This window comes from Pempheris klunzingeri, chromosome 4 (assembly GCF_042242105.1).
Source record: "Pempheris klunzingeri isolate RE-2024b chromosome 4, fPemKlu1.hap1, whole genome shotgun sequence".
Lineage (NCBI taxonomy): Eukaryota > Metazoa > Chordata > Actinopteri > Acropomatiformes > Pempheridae > Pempheris > Pempheris klunzingeri.
The window spans coordinates 22,568,752-22,586,820 of NC_092015.1; the positions used below are offsets into that span (position 1 = coordinate 22,568,752).

General features: G+C 40.8%; 2 protein-coding genes across 3 annotated transcripts; both read right to left on the minus strand.

Moving 5' to 3' along the window:
* Positions 1-922: 922 nt before the first annotated feature.
* On the minus strand, positions 923-3,735 carry LOC139200227 (T-cell surface glycoprotein CD3 delta chain-like). 2 transcript variants are annotated; one of them, XM_070829479.1, is made up of 7 exons: positions 3,645-3,735; positions 3,234-3,313; positions 2,934-2,954; positions 2,648-2,827; positions 2,315-2,458; positions 1,624-1,688; positions 923-1,517 (listed from the first exon to the last, which is right to left on the minus strand). In XM_070829479.1, exons 2-7 carry the CDS (start codon positions 3,286-3,288, stop codon positions 1,458-1,460), a joined length of 525 nt encoding a protein of 174 aa, XP_070685580.1. In that variant the 5' UTR covers positions 3,289-3,313; positions 3,645-3,735; the 3' UTR covers positions 923-1,457. The 2 variants fall into 2 exon arrangements, with proteins under 2 accessions (XP_070685580.1, XP_070685579.1); XM_070829478.1 differs by having other exon boundaries at positions 3,234-3,310; positions 3,645-3,727.
* A 1,597-nt stretch (positions 3,736-5,332) lies between these two features.
* LOC139200483 (transmembrane protein 25) lies at positions 5,333-15,549 on the minus strand. Its single transcript, XM_070829786.1, has 8 exons — positions 15,471-15,549; positions 14,578-14,922; positions 14,186-14,476; positions 13,883-14,014; positions 13,731-13,764; positions 11,074-11,183; positions 5,546-5,635; positions 5,333-5,418 (listed from the first exon to the last, which is right to left on the minus strand). The coding sequence occupies exons 1-8, from the start codon at positions 15,547-15,549 to the stop codon at positions 5,345-5,347; spliced, it is 1,155 nt and encodes a 384-aa protein (XP_070685887.1). The 3' UTR covers positions 5,333-5,344.
* Between the last annotated feature and the right edge of the window lie 2,520 nt (positions 15,550-18,069).

Sequence of the window (18,069 nt, forward strand, 5' to 3'; positions counted from 1 at the left end):
AATTTAGTAAAACTATAATAAAACATTGTGTGCAATGCTCTTTCTGTTACTCCCCTCCCCCCATCCTCCAGTCCTCAGACCTGACACCTGACAATGCATAAAGTTCACATGGTTCCGGTTTGGGTGGTTCTATATTTGCGGGTTGGGCAGAGCAGATCGACTCTCTCACACATAATGCACACACATACATGCAGCCAGCTCCGCTAAGGTGAGCCACACTGTCTCTACAAAATGTTCAGGAAGTTGATTAAACCTCATCAAAGCTTGGCATTCAGCTAAACGTTCACGTTTTCTCTCAGAGTCTCTATACTGACTGAGTATATGTAAAGTAAGTATATACAAAGTATATATAAGGTATATATCAGTTACCTTACCTATTATGCTGTTATCCAGCTAATTTGATAGATTTACAGGAACCTTAAACACCACCCTAAACCTGTGCCACAGGTGAATCCAAGACCATTGCTTTGCATGAAAGATGGCAGATGGTTGTTATATTGATGCCCTTTGTCATGGAATGTTGTATTTATGTGGAATGCCTCTTTGTAGCTGTGCAAATATGTGTTAAAACAATGCCACCAAGATAACTGCCTAACAGCACGTTGTAGCTTTAAACAAAGGCCTTGGGTCCTGGAGATTCTTCATAGTAACAGAAGTGATGGAAGGAGAATGTATTTCTTTGGAGAATGGATGGTGGCAGTCTGAGAACAGGTTCTCTCCACTTCACGGCCAATTCATAATTAGATTATGTTATGTAGGAGCAGCAGACTCATCTCTCATCTTTGTTTATTTGTGGATATATTAGATGATCACAATTATCTGAGGATTTTAGGAGAAATGTTTCTTTAGTTGCAAACAATTTTCTGGATATCTGAAACATGATGGCCCCAAATAGATCATACGGTTTCATGTCCAACAGAGCATTATTCAAGGAACTTTATTCAAGGAACTTTATTTGTCATATATTATTATCTATTATATTCTATAAGCAAAATCTTACTCTGAAAAACAATTTGTAATCATAGTTAGAAAGTACTTCAAAATCTCCAGTATGTGAGTAAATGTACTTAGTGACTGTCCACCACTGGCAGTAGCTACCAACACGAACAGACGGCACAATTGTAAATCCTCAATTTTTAATTTTACATCATGATCAAGTTGTTATAATATATAAACGTCAAATCATTATATGAGGTGGCCGATGTAGCTGCCTCACATAAAAACATAAAAAAACATGAAAAGAAACAACACTGGCTGATTATAATACGAACAAAATCAGAACAATACAGCAATGAGAAGTCACTCGCTATGTGAGTGATCTATTAAGAGCAACATCTTACAGGCACAGTGAAGAGAGATCCTAGGCTAAAATAGTGACAAATTACATTTGGGATGAAGAATGGATCACAGGTGATCGAATTGGGTGGGGGGGATCCAGGCAGCAAGTCACCTTTGGTCTATCTTCTGTTCTTCAGTACATCGTATGTTTCTCTCTGACCATGTTTGGGTTTCAGAGGCTGAAGGAGAGGTGATGGGATACAAAGAAGTGCGTCTTGCATTAGTGAATCTGTGACATGCGATCATCACATAAGCCAGTGGAAAGGCCCTCACATTTCAACTTACCTGGTAATGTTCATCAACGGATCTGCTGCTCACTTCATTTGGAACAAGATGCTGCCTATCAGAGCCTGTATTGACAACATCAATATAGAAATAAGATATTGTTTCTTGTTTTTTGTATATGTATTACTACCACTTTTACAAACAGATCTAAACTGATAAAATATTTGTGCCCACAATTAATGGAGTTATTAAAGTAATACAATGAAGTTTCCAAAGTTTAGGTCAACTTTCAACACCTGTTGAAGGTGAATTAACAAATGTACACAAACGAGCATTGTAATGTCCTTCAGATGAATGTTCAGGAATTCAGACTAGTCCCAATATTAATGAGTGTGCACAAAAGGATTCACAGATGTATTTTGGCATTTACATATAAATGTAAGTGCAGATTAAATAGTTTGCAAATACTTTTGAATGCGCAGGTTTGTGAAATACATCCGTGAATCCTTCTGTGCGCATTCATTAAAACTGAGACTGATCTGATTCCATATCATCCACACATAATTGTCAAGCTGTCTAGATAGATAGATAGATAGATAGATAGATAGATAGATAGATAGATAGATAGATAGATAGATAGATAGATAGATAGATAGATAGATAGATAGATAGATAGATAGATAGATAGATAGATAGATAGATAGATAGATAGATAGATAGATAGATAGATAGATAGATAGATAGATTTTACTTTTATTGTGAGAGGCAGTTGGACCAGTCTTAGTCTGAGATGCGATGAGATAGACAGCCACTCCTATCACAATCGTAGCCACCACGTTTCCCACAATTATTCCCACTATTGAATCCCGGTCGAGGTGTACGCAGTTGTCACAGGCTGGACACACACACACACACACACATACACACACACAAAGACTTGAGTCTTGAGAATTGAAATATGATTACTGCACTTGTAATAATAGGTTAAATGCAAGTAAATACAAAACTACACATGAAACAATTTAAAGCAAGACTTGAGTGCTTTGATTATATAATACAAGACAAGTTTCGCTGCAGAACTTACTCCGAAATTTTACAAAGATTTTTGTTCTGTTATCAGAACATGAGTACTCCCCTGTGTCGTCATCTTGGTATCTTAGTCTAATTACATCAGCGAAATTATTAGATTTTGTTGAAATCTGTTGGTCGTTACAATTCAGCTCAATCCCATCTGAGACAGCTTTCACTGATATCTCTCCTGGTGCTGTGTAGGAAAAAGAAACATGGATATCAAGATCGTTAATTCAAGCAAGCTAAGCCTTCACAAAGACAGAAAAATTCACACTATCATGTAAATCTGAACTTCTTACCATCAATACAGCTGACAGATGCTGCGGAAGAAATTTGTAAAGAAACATTTACTTTTACGTTTTAAGACAGCGTCTCATCACGTTGATTTCATGTCATTAAAAACTGGACTATAACTCTACAGAAGTTAAGCCACACAAGAACAAATGTTAAGGTGTTCTGCATTAAGGCTAATCAAGTGACATTCTCTCAGCCCTTTATACTGCTGCACTCACTTGTTGCCGGTTCATGCCTTATATTCAGTATTTGTCTCTATGATATTTTTGATATCATTTAAAACAAAAATCATGACGCAGGCCTACCTGTCAGTGTCCACAGCAGCAGCAAACAGGCAGGGAAACTTATCTGGCATTTCATTGTGTGTTTACTCTGCTGAGTTCTGCTGATGACAGAAGGAGACATTTCAGTGCACTGTAAGCCAGAGTAACAGAAAACAGGAAGGGCGCCATTTTACACTCTCTGTCGACCATTTTATTCAACTTAATGTACACTAACAGGTAAATGATGATGCAAGAATTTATGGTGTTATTTCAAGAAAATGATTTAAAGTCATTTATAATACAAATTCTGACTTTGGGTTTGGTTGAATTAACCAAAAAAGCGGTATTGTTGGGTCTCCATCAAAATATACACACAGTGTGCACAACACACTCTAAACTGAACTGAAAATACAACATATAGACAGACAACTTTAGATAAGAGTAATGACTGACCTTAGAATAAAGAGCTGCTGTCAAAGCATCCAGTCTCGGTGTACTGAAGCACCTTGGTCTGTGTGTGTGTGTGTCTCTGTGTGTGTGTGTGTGTGTGTGTCTGTGTGTGAGAAGGAAGTGAGTGTGATTGGCTTATTTTCCATCCATCCATTCAGGCTTTGTTGACTTCTTCATCTGGAGGACTCAGTGTCTCTGTGACTTCCATATGTTAGACACTGGTGAAATATAAGTAGTATAAGTACTTCACTATGCTAGTTACTAGTTATTGTCACACATTCAACTACTCAAACATTATATAACATAGTTAAGTTTAGTCCTTGACTAACTGTGACGGTGAAGTGAAATGCAAATAGTTCATGTATTATTGGGCAGGAGTCCTTTAAGTGCATTTTGCTTTTATTATTTAACTCAAGTCATATTTTCATATTGACTATGGAAAGAAAGTCATTAGTTATATGTCGGCTAATATGACTGCTACTTCCTGTATGCTTGCTTTGGAAGATGCTTTGAGCAGCTCCGTCTGGTAAAACAAAGACATGAACACAATCGTGAGTGTTCGGATTAATATTTCAATTCTCTGTGTGCTGCTAATGTTTGTTCCACCATGTGTGGTAGACTACATTCCCTGCAGCAGAATGGAGACAGCAAAGAGACACTCCCATAACACAACTCTGCTTCCTGTCAGAACACAAGCCACAATAAACCTGTGACCTAGAGCTAACACCTGGTACATACACACACACACACACACACACACACACACACACACACACACACACACTCACTCACATTACAGTCAAACTTAAAGGCATACATTATTTGCCTCCTGCACCTGTAAGAAAGAGAAAATTCTCTTTTTCTTCCTCAACAAATTTTACAATGCTTTCGCCATCACACAACACACACTCATCACCATGTCAAAAACAACACACACATCATTCTCTTGTCTAAAGAACGTTAGAGTGCCCCCTGGTGAGCGGCACTAAAACCACAGAGAGCCCAGCATTTTCTTCACGATTCCAATATCATCTTTATTAGACATTCTCTTTTATACACATATACATATTCACACAAATATACAGTACATGACATGTTACATGTCCGTATAATAGAAATCTTACTCTATAATTATGCACCATCTTATTTTGATATTATTGGAAATTGTAAAATGTAAAATCTCACACACGGTAAATTATTTTGGGCATTCTGGTGTCAGCATAGAGTAATTAATGCATTCCAATAATGCATATTGTAAGCATGTGGTTACAGGAGAAAGTCATGTCAACACATACAGAATAGGACCATTTTTATGTTAGAGTTCATACTTTTGCATTGTTGAGACAGCACGTCAGTGGTGTACAGACCAGGACACTCAGTTCAGATAAACAGAAACACCAACAGTTTTGTGAAAAAGGATTCAAATCCATGGATGAACTTGTCAGAAAAAAAAAGTCTTGATACTGTATGTAAGCCAGAAACAGATGAGATCTCCACAACAACATGGCCTCTGGTTCCTGGTCACTCTGATGTAGCTCATAGGTAGGATGATGGACTGAATCACCGACTGGCAGTTGTTTTGGGTTTTTTCTTGGACAGCTGCACTGTTTGAAGTAGTTATGCATGCAAGTTTGTGTCTGTGTCTGTGTGTGTGTGTGTGTGTGTGTGTGTGTGTGTGTGTGTGTGTGTAATACTGAGGTCAGTCAGAGCCAGATCTCCTCACTGCTTGTGCTGTTCACCTTATAGATGTAGCCCACCATCGGATATCTGGCAAAACCTGAGAATCATCAGGGGAAAAGTACTCAGACAGAACACAGCACGAAAAAGTACAACAGTCACGCTGTTCCCCCATGCTGAATTTAAAGAACACATAATGCAATACTCTCAGAGTGCGTTTCCCTGACCTCTGGCGGCGTAGGCTAAAGACAGATCTTCCTCCTCCTCTTCCTCTTTCTTCCTCTCTCCCACACTGTTCTGCTGGGCAGCCTCTCGGGCTACAAGAAATGATGCAAGAAGGATGGAGGACACAGCAGAATGCAAAAGAGAGTCTGAATTTGAAGGGATAGTTTTTGTCGATTTTTTACTCTCATGTCATTATTTTGAATATGAAGCTACAGCCAGGAGATGGTTTGTCTAGCTGAGCATACGGACTGGAAACACAGAACCAGCTGCTCCCAGTGTCTGGGCCAAGCAAGGCTACCTGGCAACTAGCTTCATATTTAAGATTATGAAAGTGTTATCAGTTCTTTTCATGCAAGTCTCTACAAGAAAGTATTTTTTATATACAGTCCTCATCAGTATATTTCATATACTACACAGTCTTTCCCCAAAATGCATTACAGTAGTGCCGCTGGCTTGTAAAAATCCCCCAAAATGCATTGAACTTGCCATCTCTACTCAAAGCAGTCACCCAAACACTGCCACTGTTTTTCAGTCTGTTATTAACAGAGACTGTACTTCTTAAGGAAGCTGAGAAAATTCGGTCTGCCCACCAAACTTCTCAGCAACTTCTACAGATGTACAGTGGAGAGCATCCTGACCAACTCCATCACAGTATGGTATGGGAACTGTACCATACAGGAGAGGAAGGCTCTCCAGCGTGTCATTAAAACCGCACAGTACATCTGCGGAGCAGCCTTCACACCACTCCATCACATATACAACAGCCGTGCCACAAAGAGGGCACAGAACATTATCAGAGACAGCACACACCCACAGCACACACTCTTCACACTCCTTCCATCTGGCAGACGCTACAGGAGCGCCACCGCCAGAACAACAAGACTGAAAAACAGCTTCTTTCCACAGGCCATCAGGCTCTTAAATAAATACATATAACCTGTCATAAGCTGTGAACCACACTACCTCTGCTACCATAAATACTTGTATACTTTTTGCACACTACTTTTTGCACACTATATTTGCACTATCCTTTTAAATTATTCTTCTGTACATTGCCCTCTTTTTTTATATTTATAATTGTTTTTCTATTTTTTATTCTTGTGTCTATGTGGAGGGAAACGAACAAAGTAAGAATTTCATTGCTCAGTGTCACCATCGTGTTCTTACTGTGCACATGACAAATAAACATCTTGAATCTTGAATCTTGAATCTTGAATCTATTAGTCACTGGAAAGCAGAGTTGGCGGCAGCAAAGGCTCCTCTGTCAGTTTCACTGCCTACCTATTGTTGTCCGTCTGCCTGTGAACATCGATAACGCCACGGCAACAGACAACTACTGTAGTGAGAGCCTATACCCTCTACAGGGTGTTCCATAATAACTTAACCCTGTAATGCCAAGTGTATCATATTTGATACATGAGTTTTTGAGACCTCTTCATCATCAGTGTGATATTTTTTTTTCCTTAAAAACCTCATGTGTACATGCAGTGCACGGATAATCCACCAGAGATCAGTAATTCATGCAGCAGAGGGCCTTTAATTGAGACATCTAATAAATATATATATATATATATATATATATATATATACACACAAATACAAATTGCTTAAACATTTGTCAGAAGGTTCAATAAACATTCAAAAAATTTGAATTTTCTGGTAATTATTTCATGGTTCAGGCTTCACAGGGTTAAATAGAGATGTCTGGCTATACAATCCAGGAATATTTATTGAGAAATGATGAGTGACAAGTTGACAATGAAGCTGTATGTGGCTATAATATATGAGCAAATGATAAAGAATGTACATTATTGGGCATCAGTATAATTACACATATATGCATATCTGTTGCAACAACTATATCTAATTTATATTTGTTGCAACCTTTAAAGAACGTTCCCTGAAGGTTTAAAAAAAAAAAAAAACTTTAGACAAACTTCAGGGAACGTTCCCTGAGGCTGACATTCTCTGAAAGTTCAATAACGGTAATTTTTGTGAAGCCTTTGAAAGAACACGGTTCACTCTCTTCCTTCACTGGGCTTTTTTCTGTTCAGGAAATAGTGAGAGGGAATCTGGAGTGAGGATATTTCTTGGAGAGGAAGGTGGCAGTATAGCCATTTGATCTGATATTTATCTTTTTATACTCATAAAATAGTTAAGTCGTGAACAGGTCATTGAGTTTTTGTGTTAAACCTCAAAAAGCTGTGCCATTTTTAGTCTCATGAGTGAAAGAGCTGTTAGCAGCTTTCAAAATGGTTCTGAACTGGTTCTGGCTGATGGGGACAGGTGCGTCCATTGATATGGTAGGATTCAGTCAATTAATAGGTGATCATTAAAAAGTCATACACTCATAACACATTTTCCACATTATGAACATTTAAGTTACGTCTTTAAAAAACATTTGCTTCCTTAGTTAATCAGATAAGAGCAAGCTAGTGTTTTGTTAGTGTTTGCTAATGAACCCACAGACAAGCTAATGTTATCGTATCGATCTTCCATGTTAATGTTAATGTCTGCCATAATACACATTACAATAAAGGGCGTCGACGCACCACACGCCACATCCTAAACCTTACTTGAGTAAGTTGTTTGGTTTGTGTTTGATCAATATTATATAGATAGCATTACATATTATATTATATAACAGCTATAATCCCATTAAAATGTAGATTAAAAATGCTCTTTGTTGTCTTAGTTAGAGATAAGATATGGATTTCAAGAATCTTTGCCCAGTGACTCTCGTTACAAGTTGTATATGCGCAGTTTGCTCCTCTCTATAGAAGAGGTGGGAGCTTGTTGGGCTGCACAGTGCTGGCGCCCCAACAGTATTCATTTGAATGCAGGGTGCAGGCAGCAGAGAGTGAGTCTTAAAAGAGTTTGGACTGATCAGTAATGAAACAGCAGTCTAAAGACAGTATACTCTGTAGTTTTCAAGAAACTGGTCTATGAAGAACTAACTGCATGCAGCGACGCTTTATTTTGCTTTCCCTGCCTCCTTTTTCAGACGATATGTACATGTGAATGCTCACTATGTCCACCGTCATGCCCGCCAACTTTTTTTTTTGAGGTCTCCCAAGAGAACCAGCGTTCAAACACGGCACCATCAAACTGGTGGCACACAGACTCCAGAGAGCAAGCACAATAATATGGAACTTCCATAGCCGTGCAGTGAGCACTGCGTTTGAGCACACAGATGACCTTAAAACGACCAAGGACTCAGGCAAGTTTGATCCCACCACAATGCAAGAAGCTGGCGGATTTGTGAGGCCACTGGCGGACAATAATTTCTCATAATTTTCTTCCTGGAACTGTTCCACCACATCATGCCTCGTGGACATTCTCTACTGGCGCCTTCAGAGGCAGACCAACGACTTAGTCTTTGTCTAGGGAATCATGCAGCAGCAACAGATCAGGTAAATTAATATGTATTTCATGCTGTTTTAATGTTACTGATATTATGATAATGTCCATGATACTTGAACAAGGCAACTAAAGCTTATCTTTTCTCTTCTGGATCTGTTCAGAGATTCTCTCCTAACTCTCTGTAGAGACAGTCTATTTCAGCAGCAGCTAGGAAGAAACGCCGCACACTGGGCCCAGGTTGCTCATAACTGTCTGTGTCTGTGTTTCTACACAATACCAATATTCTGCATAAGACACCATGCCTGTTACACATGCTAATAGGGATGCACCAAGCTGGTGTTTTCTGATGGCTTAATTGGTGTGAAATATACAGTGCCAATCCAAGTGCTCGTGTGTGCATCCTGTGTATCCTCTCACTAACTGATACAAGTCATTTTAAGTCTGTGCATGGTCAAATTACATGTAATTACAGCATTTGCAGAAAGGTGCCTGAACTGAAAATTGTGTGCCAGGATCAGACCAGGTTTCCACGAACATTATTTACCAAAAGTTAAAGTTTCATTATTTTTCATGTAATAAATAGTGAGGCAGAACTGGCACTGATGACATGGTAACATAATGCACATTAACACAAACTGAGAATTGCCTACACCAATTACACCTCAATTATCAATTGTAGAGCGAAACAGTGATCTGCAACATGGCACCAGACTGTCAGTGCTTAGGCTGTGTTGTAGAAATTACATCTATAGCACAACCCAAATGTGAACATACTGTATGGCTGCACCACTTATAAACTATCCACACATGTACCAGCAATGGAAAGCACAACAACAGCAATATTACCAAAGCCAATAAGACCAAAAAACATAATATTGTTTTTTTTTACAGATATCAAGGCATTAAAAGCTATGATAGTTATGGAATAGTTATAACTTGTATTTTGATCTACACATACATAACTTCAAGTTCAGAAAGGGACACACAACAGTAAAATGTCCGTTCAGAGCCTTTCTCCTCGGCTGGCCGAGCACAATTGATGAGTGAAGGAGGCCTGTGTGTTGACTCTCAACAATGATTGGTCAGGTGTATCACGAGGGAACATTCTGGCCTTTACTACATGCTTTGTACGGCTCACACAGTTCAGCACTGTACATCACCTCAAAAGTTCCAAAGGGTCCGGTGTTCTCTTTCATTTTAAATAAAGGAAAGCATTTCATCCAGTTTTATTGATCCTATTGATGTACTGTCTTTCTGTTTGCATGTAGATCAGTATGTCATATTGAGCTATTTGATGGATAGTGCTGACTCAGCAGACAGACTAAAACGGGTCATCGTCTAATAAATGCACTATGGTGTTATAGTGCATCATGCATTGGCACTTATCTTAGCTCCTGTTTATCAGACAGTACCACTGGTTAAAATTTGCCAGCCTTGGTGTCAAGAGATGAATAGCCTTTGTAGTCTAAATGTATGAAAGAACCTCTGACATAATCAATAGGAAAAATATAACAAATCCAAACAAAATAGCCCAGTTAAGAACTCTTTCCCTCTATTTTACTTGTTGCCCATTTATATCTATAAATGCACCAACTTGGACAGTACGGCAGTGTAGTGGTTAGTGCTGTTGCCTCGCATCAAGAAGGTTTCAGCTTGCATGGGTTTTCTCTGGGTACTCCCGTAGGTGTGAATGTGTGCATGACTGATTGATACCCTACCTCTCACCCCCTCGCTAACCAATCTTACTTCAAACTACATTAAAAAGTTGGCAGGCCTGGTCATGTTATTAGGTGTAATTTCAACATAGACAACTGACAAAAAGAAAATTCTGCACTTCAGCATAGCTGCTGGAAAAATGTTTAGGGAAACACTGCTACATATTGGGGCAGCATGGTGGTGCACTGTTGCACATGCAGGTTAGGTTAATTGGTGACTCTAAATTGTTGTGGTTGTTTGTCTCTCTGTGTTGGCCCTGTGATTGGCTGGCGACCAGTCCAGGGTGTACCCCGCCGAAGTCAGTCAGGTATAGATAACGGATAGATGGATATTCCATCCATGCATATTCCATTCATATTCAGATAATAACATTTCTCTTAGTATGTACTGTATTAGGCCCATGTCTGGTCCCCCTACAACCACCCATCTGTGTACCTGATTAAATTCGTACCTTTTCTCAAAGTGCTGAGGTCGTTGAGCTGCATGTTGGAAGGCAGAGACATATTCTCTCTGGGGATGTAGGCTTTATCAACTTTGTCTACCTTCAGATTGGCAGAGTCGCTGCGGGAAACATGGAGGAGAGATATCCAACTTGGATTAAACATGATATTGGCCTCGTGGGTTGATATAAAGATGGATGGATATATTCATAAGACCACTAAAATGCTTTCATCAGTGTTGACTTCTAAACCAGTAACAATGCTGAGATGGAAATTATTCGATGTGATGTGGGATGGGTGTGTAATACAGCATTAGTGTGTTGTCGATGTGTGTGAGTTATATTGATAAATGTGTGATCACTATGACTGAACATATGACACTTTAAAGGAGTAGTTCAACATTTTGGGAAAAAATTGCTCATTCGCTTTCTTGTTGAATGTTAGTATGAAACCAATGCCGGCAGTTCATTAGCTTAAGTTAGAACAGACTGCAAACTGGCTCTGTCCACCTACCAGCACCTCTACAGATTTAATACTTTAAATCTTTAGATCTTCTATGGTCACTTTCATGGATGGATTTGTTACTTTTGGACAGAGGAAGACTAGCTGTCTGTTTCTAATGTTTATGCTAAACTCAACTAACCAGCCCCTGGCTTTATAATTACTGTACAGACATGAGAATGTTCTCATCTAACTCATCATCACTCATGTCACTTTCACTTTTCTGACCAAATCAATGTATTTCTTCCGTTTGTCAGTCTTAAAACTTAACATTTTATCAGGCAGGATCAGACCTCCACCTTTTTCTTTGTGGAAACAAGACAGAAAATATGTCAGGGCATACAGTACAGGCCAAAGGTTTGGACACACCTTCTCATTCAATGCGTTTTCTTTATTTTCATGACTATTTACATTGTAGATTCTCACTGAAGACATCAAAACTATGAATGAACACATGTGGAATTATGTACTTAACAAAAAAGTGTGAAATAACTGAAAACATGTCTTATATTCTAGTTTCTTCAAAGTAGCCACCCTTTGCTCTGATTACTGCTTTGCACACTCTTGGCATTCTCTTGATGAGCTTCAAGAGGTAGTCACCTGAAATGGTTTTCACTTCACAGGTGTGCCTTGTCAGGGTTACTTAGTGGAATTTCTTGCCTTATTAATGGGGTTGGGACCATCAGTTGTGTTGTGCAGAAGTCAGGTTGATACACAGCCGACAGCCCTATTGGACAACTGTTAGAATTCATATTATGGCAAGAACCAATCAGCTAAGTAAAGAGAAACGAGTGGCCATCATCACTTTAAGAAATGAATGAATTGCAAAAACTTTGAATGTGTCCCCAAGTGCAGTCGCAAAAACCATCAAGCGCTACAACGAAACTGGCTCACATGAGGACCGCCCCAGGAAAGGAAGACCAAGAGTCACCTCTGCTGCTGAGGATAAGTTCATCCGAGTCACCAGCCTCAGAAATTGCAAGTTAACAGCAGCTCAGATTAGAGACCAGATGAATGCCACACAGAGCTCTAGCAGCAGACACATCTCTAGAACAACTGTTAAGAGGAGACTGCGCGAATCAGGCCTTCATGGTCAAATAGCTGCTAGGAAACCACTGCTAAGGAGAGGCAACAAGCAGAAGAGATTTGTTTGGGCCAAGAAACACAAGGAATGGACATTAGACCAGTGGAAATCTGTGCTTTGGTCTGATGAGTCCAAATTTGAGATCTTTGGTTCCAACCGCCGTGTCTTTGTGCGACGCAGAAAAGGTGAACGGATGGATTCTACATGCCTGGTTCCCACCGTGAAGCATGGAGGAGGAGGTGTGATGGTGTGGGGGTGCTTTGCTGGTGACACTGTTGGGGATTTCAAAATTGAAGCCATACTGAACCAGCATGGCTACCACAGCATCCTGCAGCGACATGCCATCCCATCCGGTTTGTGTTTAGTTGGACCATCATTTATTTTTCAACAGGACAATGACCCCAAACACACCTCCAGGCTGTGTAAGGGCTATTTGACCAAGAAGGAGAGTGATGGAGTGCTGCGCCAGATGACCTGGCCTCCACAGTCACCGGACATGAACCCAATCGAGATGGTTTGGGGTGAGCTGGACCGCAGAGTCAAGGCAAAAGGGCCAACAAGTGCTAAGCATCTCTGGGAACTCCTTCAAGACTGTTGGAAAACCATTTCAGGTGACTACCTCTTGAAGCTCATCAAGAGAATGCCAAGAGTGTGCAAAGCAGTAATCAGAGCAAAGGGTGGCTACTTTGAAGAAACTAGAATATAAGACTCAGTTATTTCACACTTTTTTGTTAAGTACATAATTCCACATGTGTTCATTCATAGTTTTGATGCCTTCAGTGAGAATCTACAATGTAAATAGTCATGAAAATAAAGAAAACGCATTGAATGAGAAGGTGTGTCCAAACTTTTGGCCTGTACTGTATATCGGGTATCAAGAAAAATACAACTGAATTACAATGGAAACTTTACCCCACCTCAGGGGTAAAGTATCAACACTTGGTGTTGGGATATTGTCTACCACAAGATATGGGTGTAATGTGAATGAATTCAGTATTCTTGCTGCTTTACTTTTCTACATTTTGATTCTATTTGGGGTCCACACAAGTATTCCAATGACAGAATTCTAATTAGTGTATTCACCTTTTCTTGGTCATCAGAATCTCGACTGGCTCATCTGTAACATAATACAAGGAGACTTTTATAAAGCTGAATAAGTGCAATATGATGCAATGCATGCCACCATGACAAATATTCCAGCTGACTTGCTCGCTACAAACACTCTCTAGTCTCACCTACGGACTTGCTCTTGTTTTTTTGCATAAGGCAGAGAACTATCAGACTGAGGATGAGGAGGGCCATGAAGGCCATGGCTCCCCCAGTCACTATTCCCAGCATGGGCACCTCCACTCGAGACTGCAGGATCTCTGGGGAGAGGAGAGAGGGAGAGCGAGAGAGAGTTAAAGGTTTAGTTCAACGGAACTGTGCTTATTCACTCTCTTACCGAGAGTTAGATGAGAAGCTTGATACCTATCTTATGTCTGTATAAATATAAAGACCTAATGAGCTAATGACCTTTGACTTTTACCATCACTGACCTGCCAGTGTGAGGTTGTTCTGTACCGTTCCCACGTTGTTGCTGGCGTTCAGTGAGACATTCCCTGATAGGCTACTGAGCATGACCCTCAGCGTGTGATTGGTCAGCCAGGGGTGGCTTTGCGAGTCTAGGATGAGGAGGTCTGAGGTGTTGGCCACCAGCTGGCCGGACTGGTCCACAAAGGTGATGGTAGCAGGAGGATTGGACCGTACCAAAGCGAAGAGGACCAAGGAGAGGCCTGGGTTTGAGGTTTCACTGTAGTGGGCGCTCACCCTGAGGATCTCTGGCTGAACTGGAAGACAGACAGGAGGAACAACTCTGTAGTTTACTCACTGTATCAACAGAAAATAGCTGGATCCACTTCCAATCCTAAAATGTTTCACACAGACTCACACTGGACATTGAGTGTGACCGTGGCGTTGTAGCTCTCTCCTGTCTGGGGGTTTGATGCAACACACACCAGCTCCCTGTCCCACTTCCTGGCCCGCAGAGAGAAGGTGCTGTTGTGATGGGTCCCCGGCCTCATGACTTCAGAATCTTCCTGTGCTGTCATCGCCAGCCGCCCACGGTTGGACGATGACTCTCTCTGCTGCTCTCCATTCAGGTACCAGGTTAGCAAGGGAGGAGAACGGGGATCCCAGCTGCCCGACTGGCAGCTGAACCGGTGTGTCATGTTCTCCTGCAGTGTCACAGCTGCGCGCTGCCATCCATCAATTTTTGGGGCGGGCTCAATTGCACCTGTGAGGATTAGTGTTAATGACAAATGAGAAATTAAAACATTTTAACTTTTATCTTGCCTGACTGGAAAGATAGAAAAAAATTATTTCTGTATATGTATGACTTGTGTCACCCTACACAAATATTTCAAGTTAAAGGAATAGTTGAGTGAGAGAGACATGAAATATATGATTCTCGTCTGGGGGGACTCCAGGATAGAGTCAAGCGGTTTCCCCATTTCCAGTCTTGTGCTAAGCTAAGCTAACTGTCTCCTGGTTGTAGCCAGGAAATACAGAAATCATCTTCTCATCTAATTCTTGGCACCGAAAAGTTGACTAATTCTTAAATGCTGACCATGTTTCAGGTGAATTAGATATTTCTGGTCAGGGTCAGGGTCAAGAATTTTTCAGTGTCTACCTTCTAAAATTATTTACTGTAAATGGACCTGCATCTGTCCAAAATGTTATCAGCTAGAACTCTCCTTGTAGCCAACGCAAGTTGTATTTTGAAGAAAATTTCACATCACAAGCCATTTGGTTTCTTACTCTCCAAACGCAGACCAGCCTTACCAGTCCAGGATAAGGCAAGTGTGTGGAGGAACACAACGGCAGAGCCTGATGTCCACCTTCTCAGACAATGACGCTCCATAATGGCCCAACGGAGCACCACACACACGAACACATCTACCTGCTTGAAGAAATTACATGTGGACAATTACTTGTCCAAAATGAGGTTTTATGGATTATTCCATGGAGCCACCAGCAGAAATCTCAGAGACGGATATTTCAAAATACAGGAACATAAACCCAAAAGTGTCTACATGGCTCAATTCCATTAAGGGTACATGACAACTGGTTTTGGTTTTTGATTCTGGTGAATTCACCCTTTCTTCTTTTTATAAAACTAGGCTATCTATGCAGTAGAAAGACACAAATATTTATAATACTGGTGCTACATCAGTAGAGAAAACAGAAAAAAGGGCTGTAGTATTCTGTATTGCTCAAAAACGTAACCACAATGCACTGCGCTGCTATCCTCCACAGCTGGTGGTGCTGACTTTCAGCCGTGGCAGCCTCTTCCTCCTCCATGTGCCATTATTGCTCTGTACTCTATCCTGGTTTGTATAAGTAGCCCCAAATGTTTGATTCCAGCATCATTCTGTTTAAATCTGTTTTCTCAAAGTGGGCAATAAAAAATGTGGAGGTATTATCTATATTTCATATCACACATTTCTACTGATATTATTCATTTGCATATAAGGCCTGTTGAAAATCAGCAAACTACCCCTTTAAAAACACAGATTTTGTAAGGTGAGACAATCCATTTGTTTTTTTTTTGTCTGCTATGTAAGCAAATGGATTGTGCCCCCCACTTTTCAATAATTCACTGCCTCTCCAGCTTTGATTTGCAGATTTTCCACATCACTACGATACCAAACATCCACAGGCCTGCTTGGATCGATGGTGATGATGCACACACAAGTACAGGAGAATGAGTAACGTCTAGTGCTTGCTTGCATTCTGGGTCATGTGATCTGTGTGAGCACCTCAGACGAAGGCAGGAACTGAGCCATCAAGGAAACTACACATATGGAGATGACTGAGGACATTCTTTTAAACACATGCACACATGACAGACAGTGTTACAGCTCTTTGCCATCAGTTTGAGGATGCTGGGATTTCACTGGCAATCACAGCAACATGATAGGCAGCGAGGGGCCTATACATTACACTGTAGGTCGACACATACGGATTCTGCACTTCACAAGGCTGCATGCAGGCATTTCACTGCAGATGTCTGCACCTAAATACAGAAAGCCCTCTACAAAACACGCAGTATTACCTCAGCCCTTTCTGCAGATGCTGTTGTGATTCAGCCTGCTGGAGCTCCATAGCAGCAGAGGAGGAGAGGAGGGAAAGTGAAGGATGGTGATAACAGCGGAGAGATGAGAGGCAGCCCACCCTGACTCAGTTGCTTTTTCATCTGCATACTCTCATACCCTCTCTCTCTCTCTCTCTCTCTCTCTCTCTCACACACACACACACACACAAACACACAAAGGGGCTGGTTGACGCAGGCAGTCACGCTGTTGTCATTCCGAAGAGGAGGGAGTGGGAAGGAAGGTGAGAGGGAGAGTGAAAGGGAGCGGGCAGCTGAGGAGATGGAGAGAAAGAGGGAGAGAGGAGAGAATGAAGGCAGGGAGAGAGGAAAAGGAGGAGGATACTAAGAGAGAGAAGGAGACTAGAGAGGAGAGTGGGCACAGAGTCGTGAGGGAGGAAAAAAGAGCTGATGTGGGAGGGTAAGAGAGGAGAAGAGACAGCATGCAGGCTACAGCACAAACAAAGGAGCTCTATGCAAGACATCAGTCTTTTACCATCTACTAGGTGATTGAATGTGGAGTCTTGGTGGGCAGGGGTCTGGGCAGAGGAATAAAAGGACTTCTTCCTGACCTCCATCATTCCTGTTCATCATCAGACATGTTAAAGTAACCCCTGATATACAAAGACTGTGGCTCACAGTGTCTGAGCTCAATTACCTAAGACTGAAAAGCCTCTGCAGTGCAGCTACACAGACCTGAGCAGCAGTGTGCAGAGCGCTGCAGCCAAAAGGCTAGCAAAACATACTCATGGGTATATTTCCTGTGCTAACGTCAAAATCCAAGCTTAAGTTACTCTTCAGGAAATACTGTTATTTCGATTTTAGCCTGGAATAAAAATAATGGGCTTTGTTTTTGGAGAAGAAACCTGTTATTCCCTCAAGGAAACTCTGTCATCAAGTTTTTCTTTGCCTGGAAAACGTTGCAAAATGTATATATATGTGTATCTTTTTCCTCTGACTTTAATCGTCTATAGAACAAGGTCAAGTGAAGGTAAGGACGTGTCTCGGCTTCATGAGGTGATGAAACACGCAGCATATTTAAGGCATTTTAAATCCTGTGTTGCGTCACTAACTAATGTAACATGCACAGACAAACATAGTGGTTACAGCACTGTTTGGTACAAGGAACACACACACACACACACACACACACACTAAAGTCATCACAAACATACAAAAAAACATTTTGCACTGTTATCACCTGTCTGTTTTTTTGACTTCCATTTATTTCTGTGTGCTATATAAACTAAGCTGCTTTCCATTTTCAAAGATTTATAACAACTTTCTCCG

Coding starts and splice junctions, on each gene's coding strand:
- LOC139200227 (XM_070829479.1), bottom strand. CDS start 3,288: ATGAAATGCCAGATAAGTTTCCCTGCCTGTTTGCTGCTGCTGTGGACA. Junction 2,955..3,233: donor GCTGCTGTGGACACTGACAG/GTAGGCCTGCGT, acceptor TTTCTTCCGCAG/CATCTGTCAGCTGTATTGAT. Junction 1,518..1,623: donor CCGTTGATGAACATTACCAG/GTAAGTTGAAAT, acceptor CCTCTCCTTCAG/CCTCTGAAACCCAAACATGG.
- LOC139200483 (XM_070829786.1), bottom strand. CDS start 15,549: ATGGAGCGTCATTGTCTGAGAAGGTGGACATCAGGCTCTGCCGTTGTG. Junction 14,923..15,470: donor ACTTGCCTTATCCTGGACTG/GTAAGGCTGGTC, acceptor TAATCCTCACAG/GTGCAATTGAGCCCGCCCCA. Junction 11,184..13,730: donor ATTCTGATGACCAAGAAAAG/GTGAATACACTA, acceptor TGTTTCCCGCAG/CGACTCTGCCAATCTGAAGG.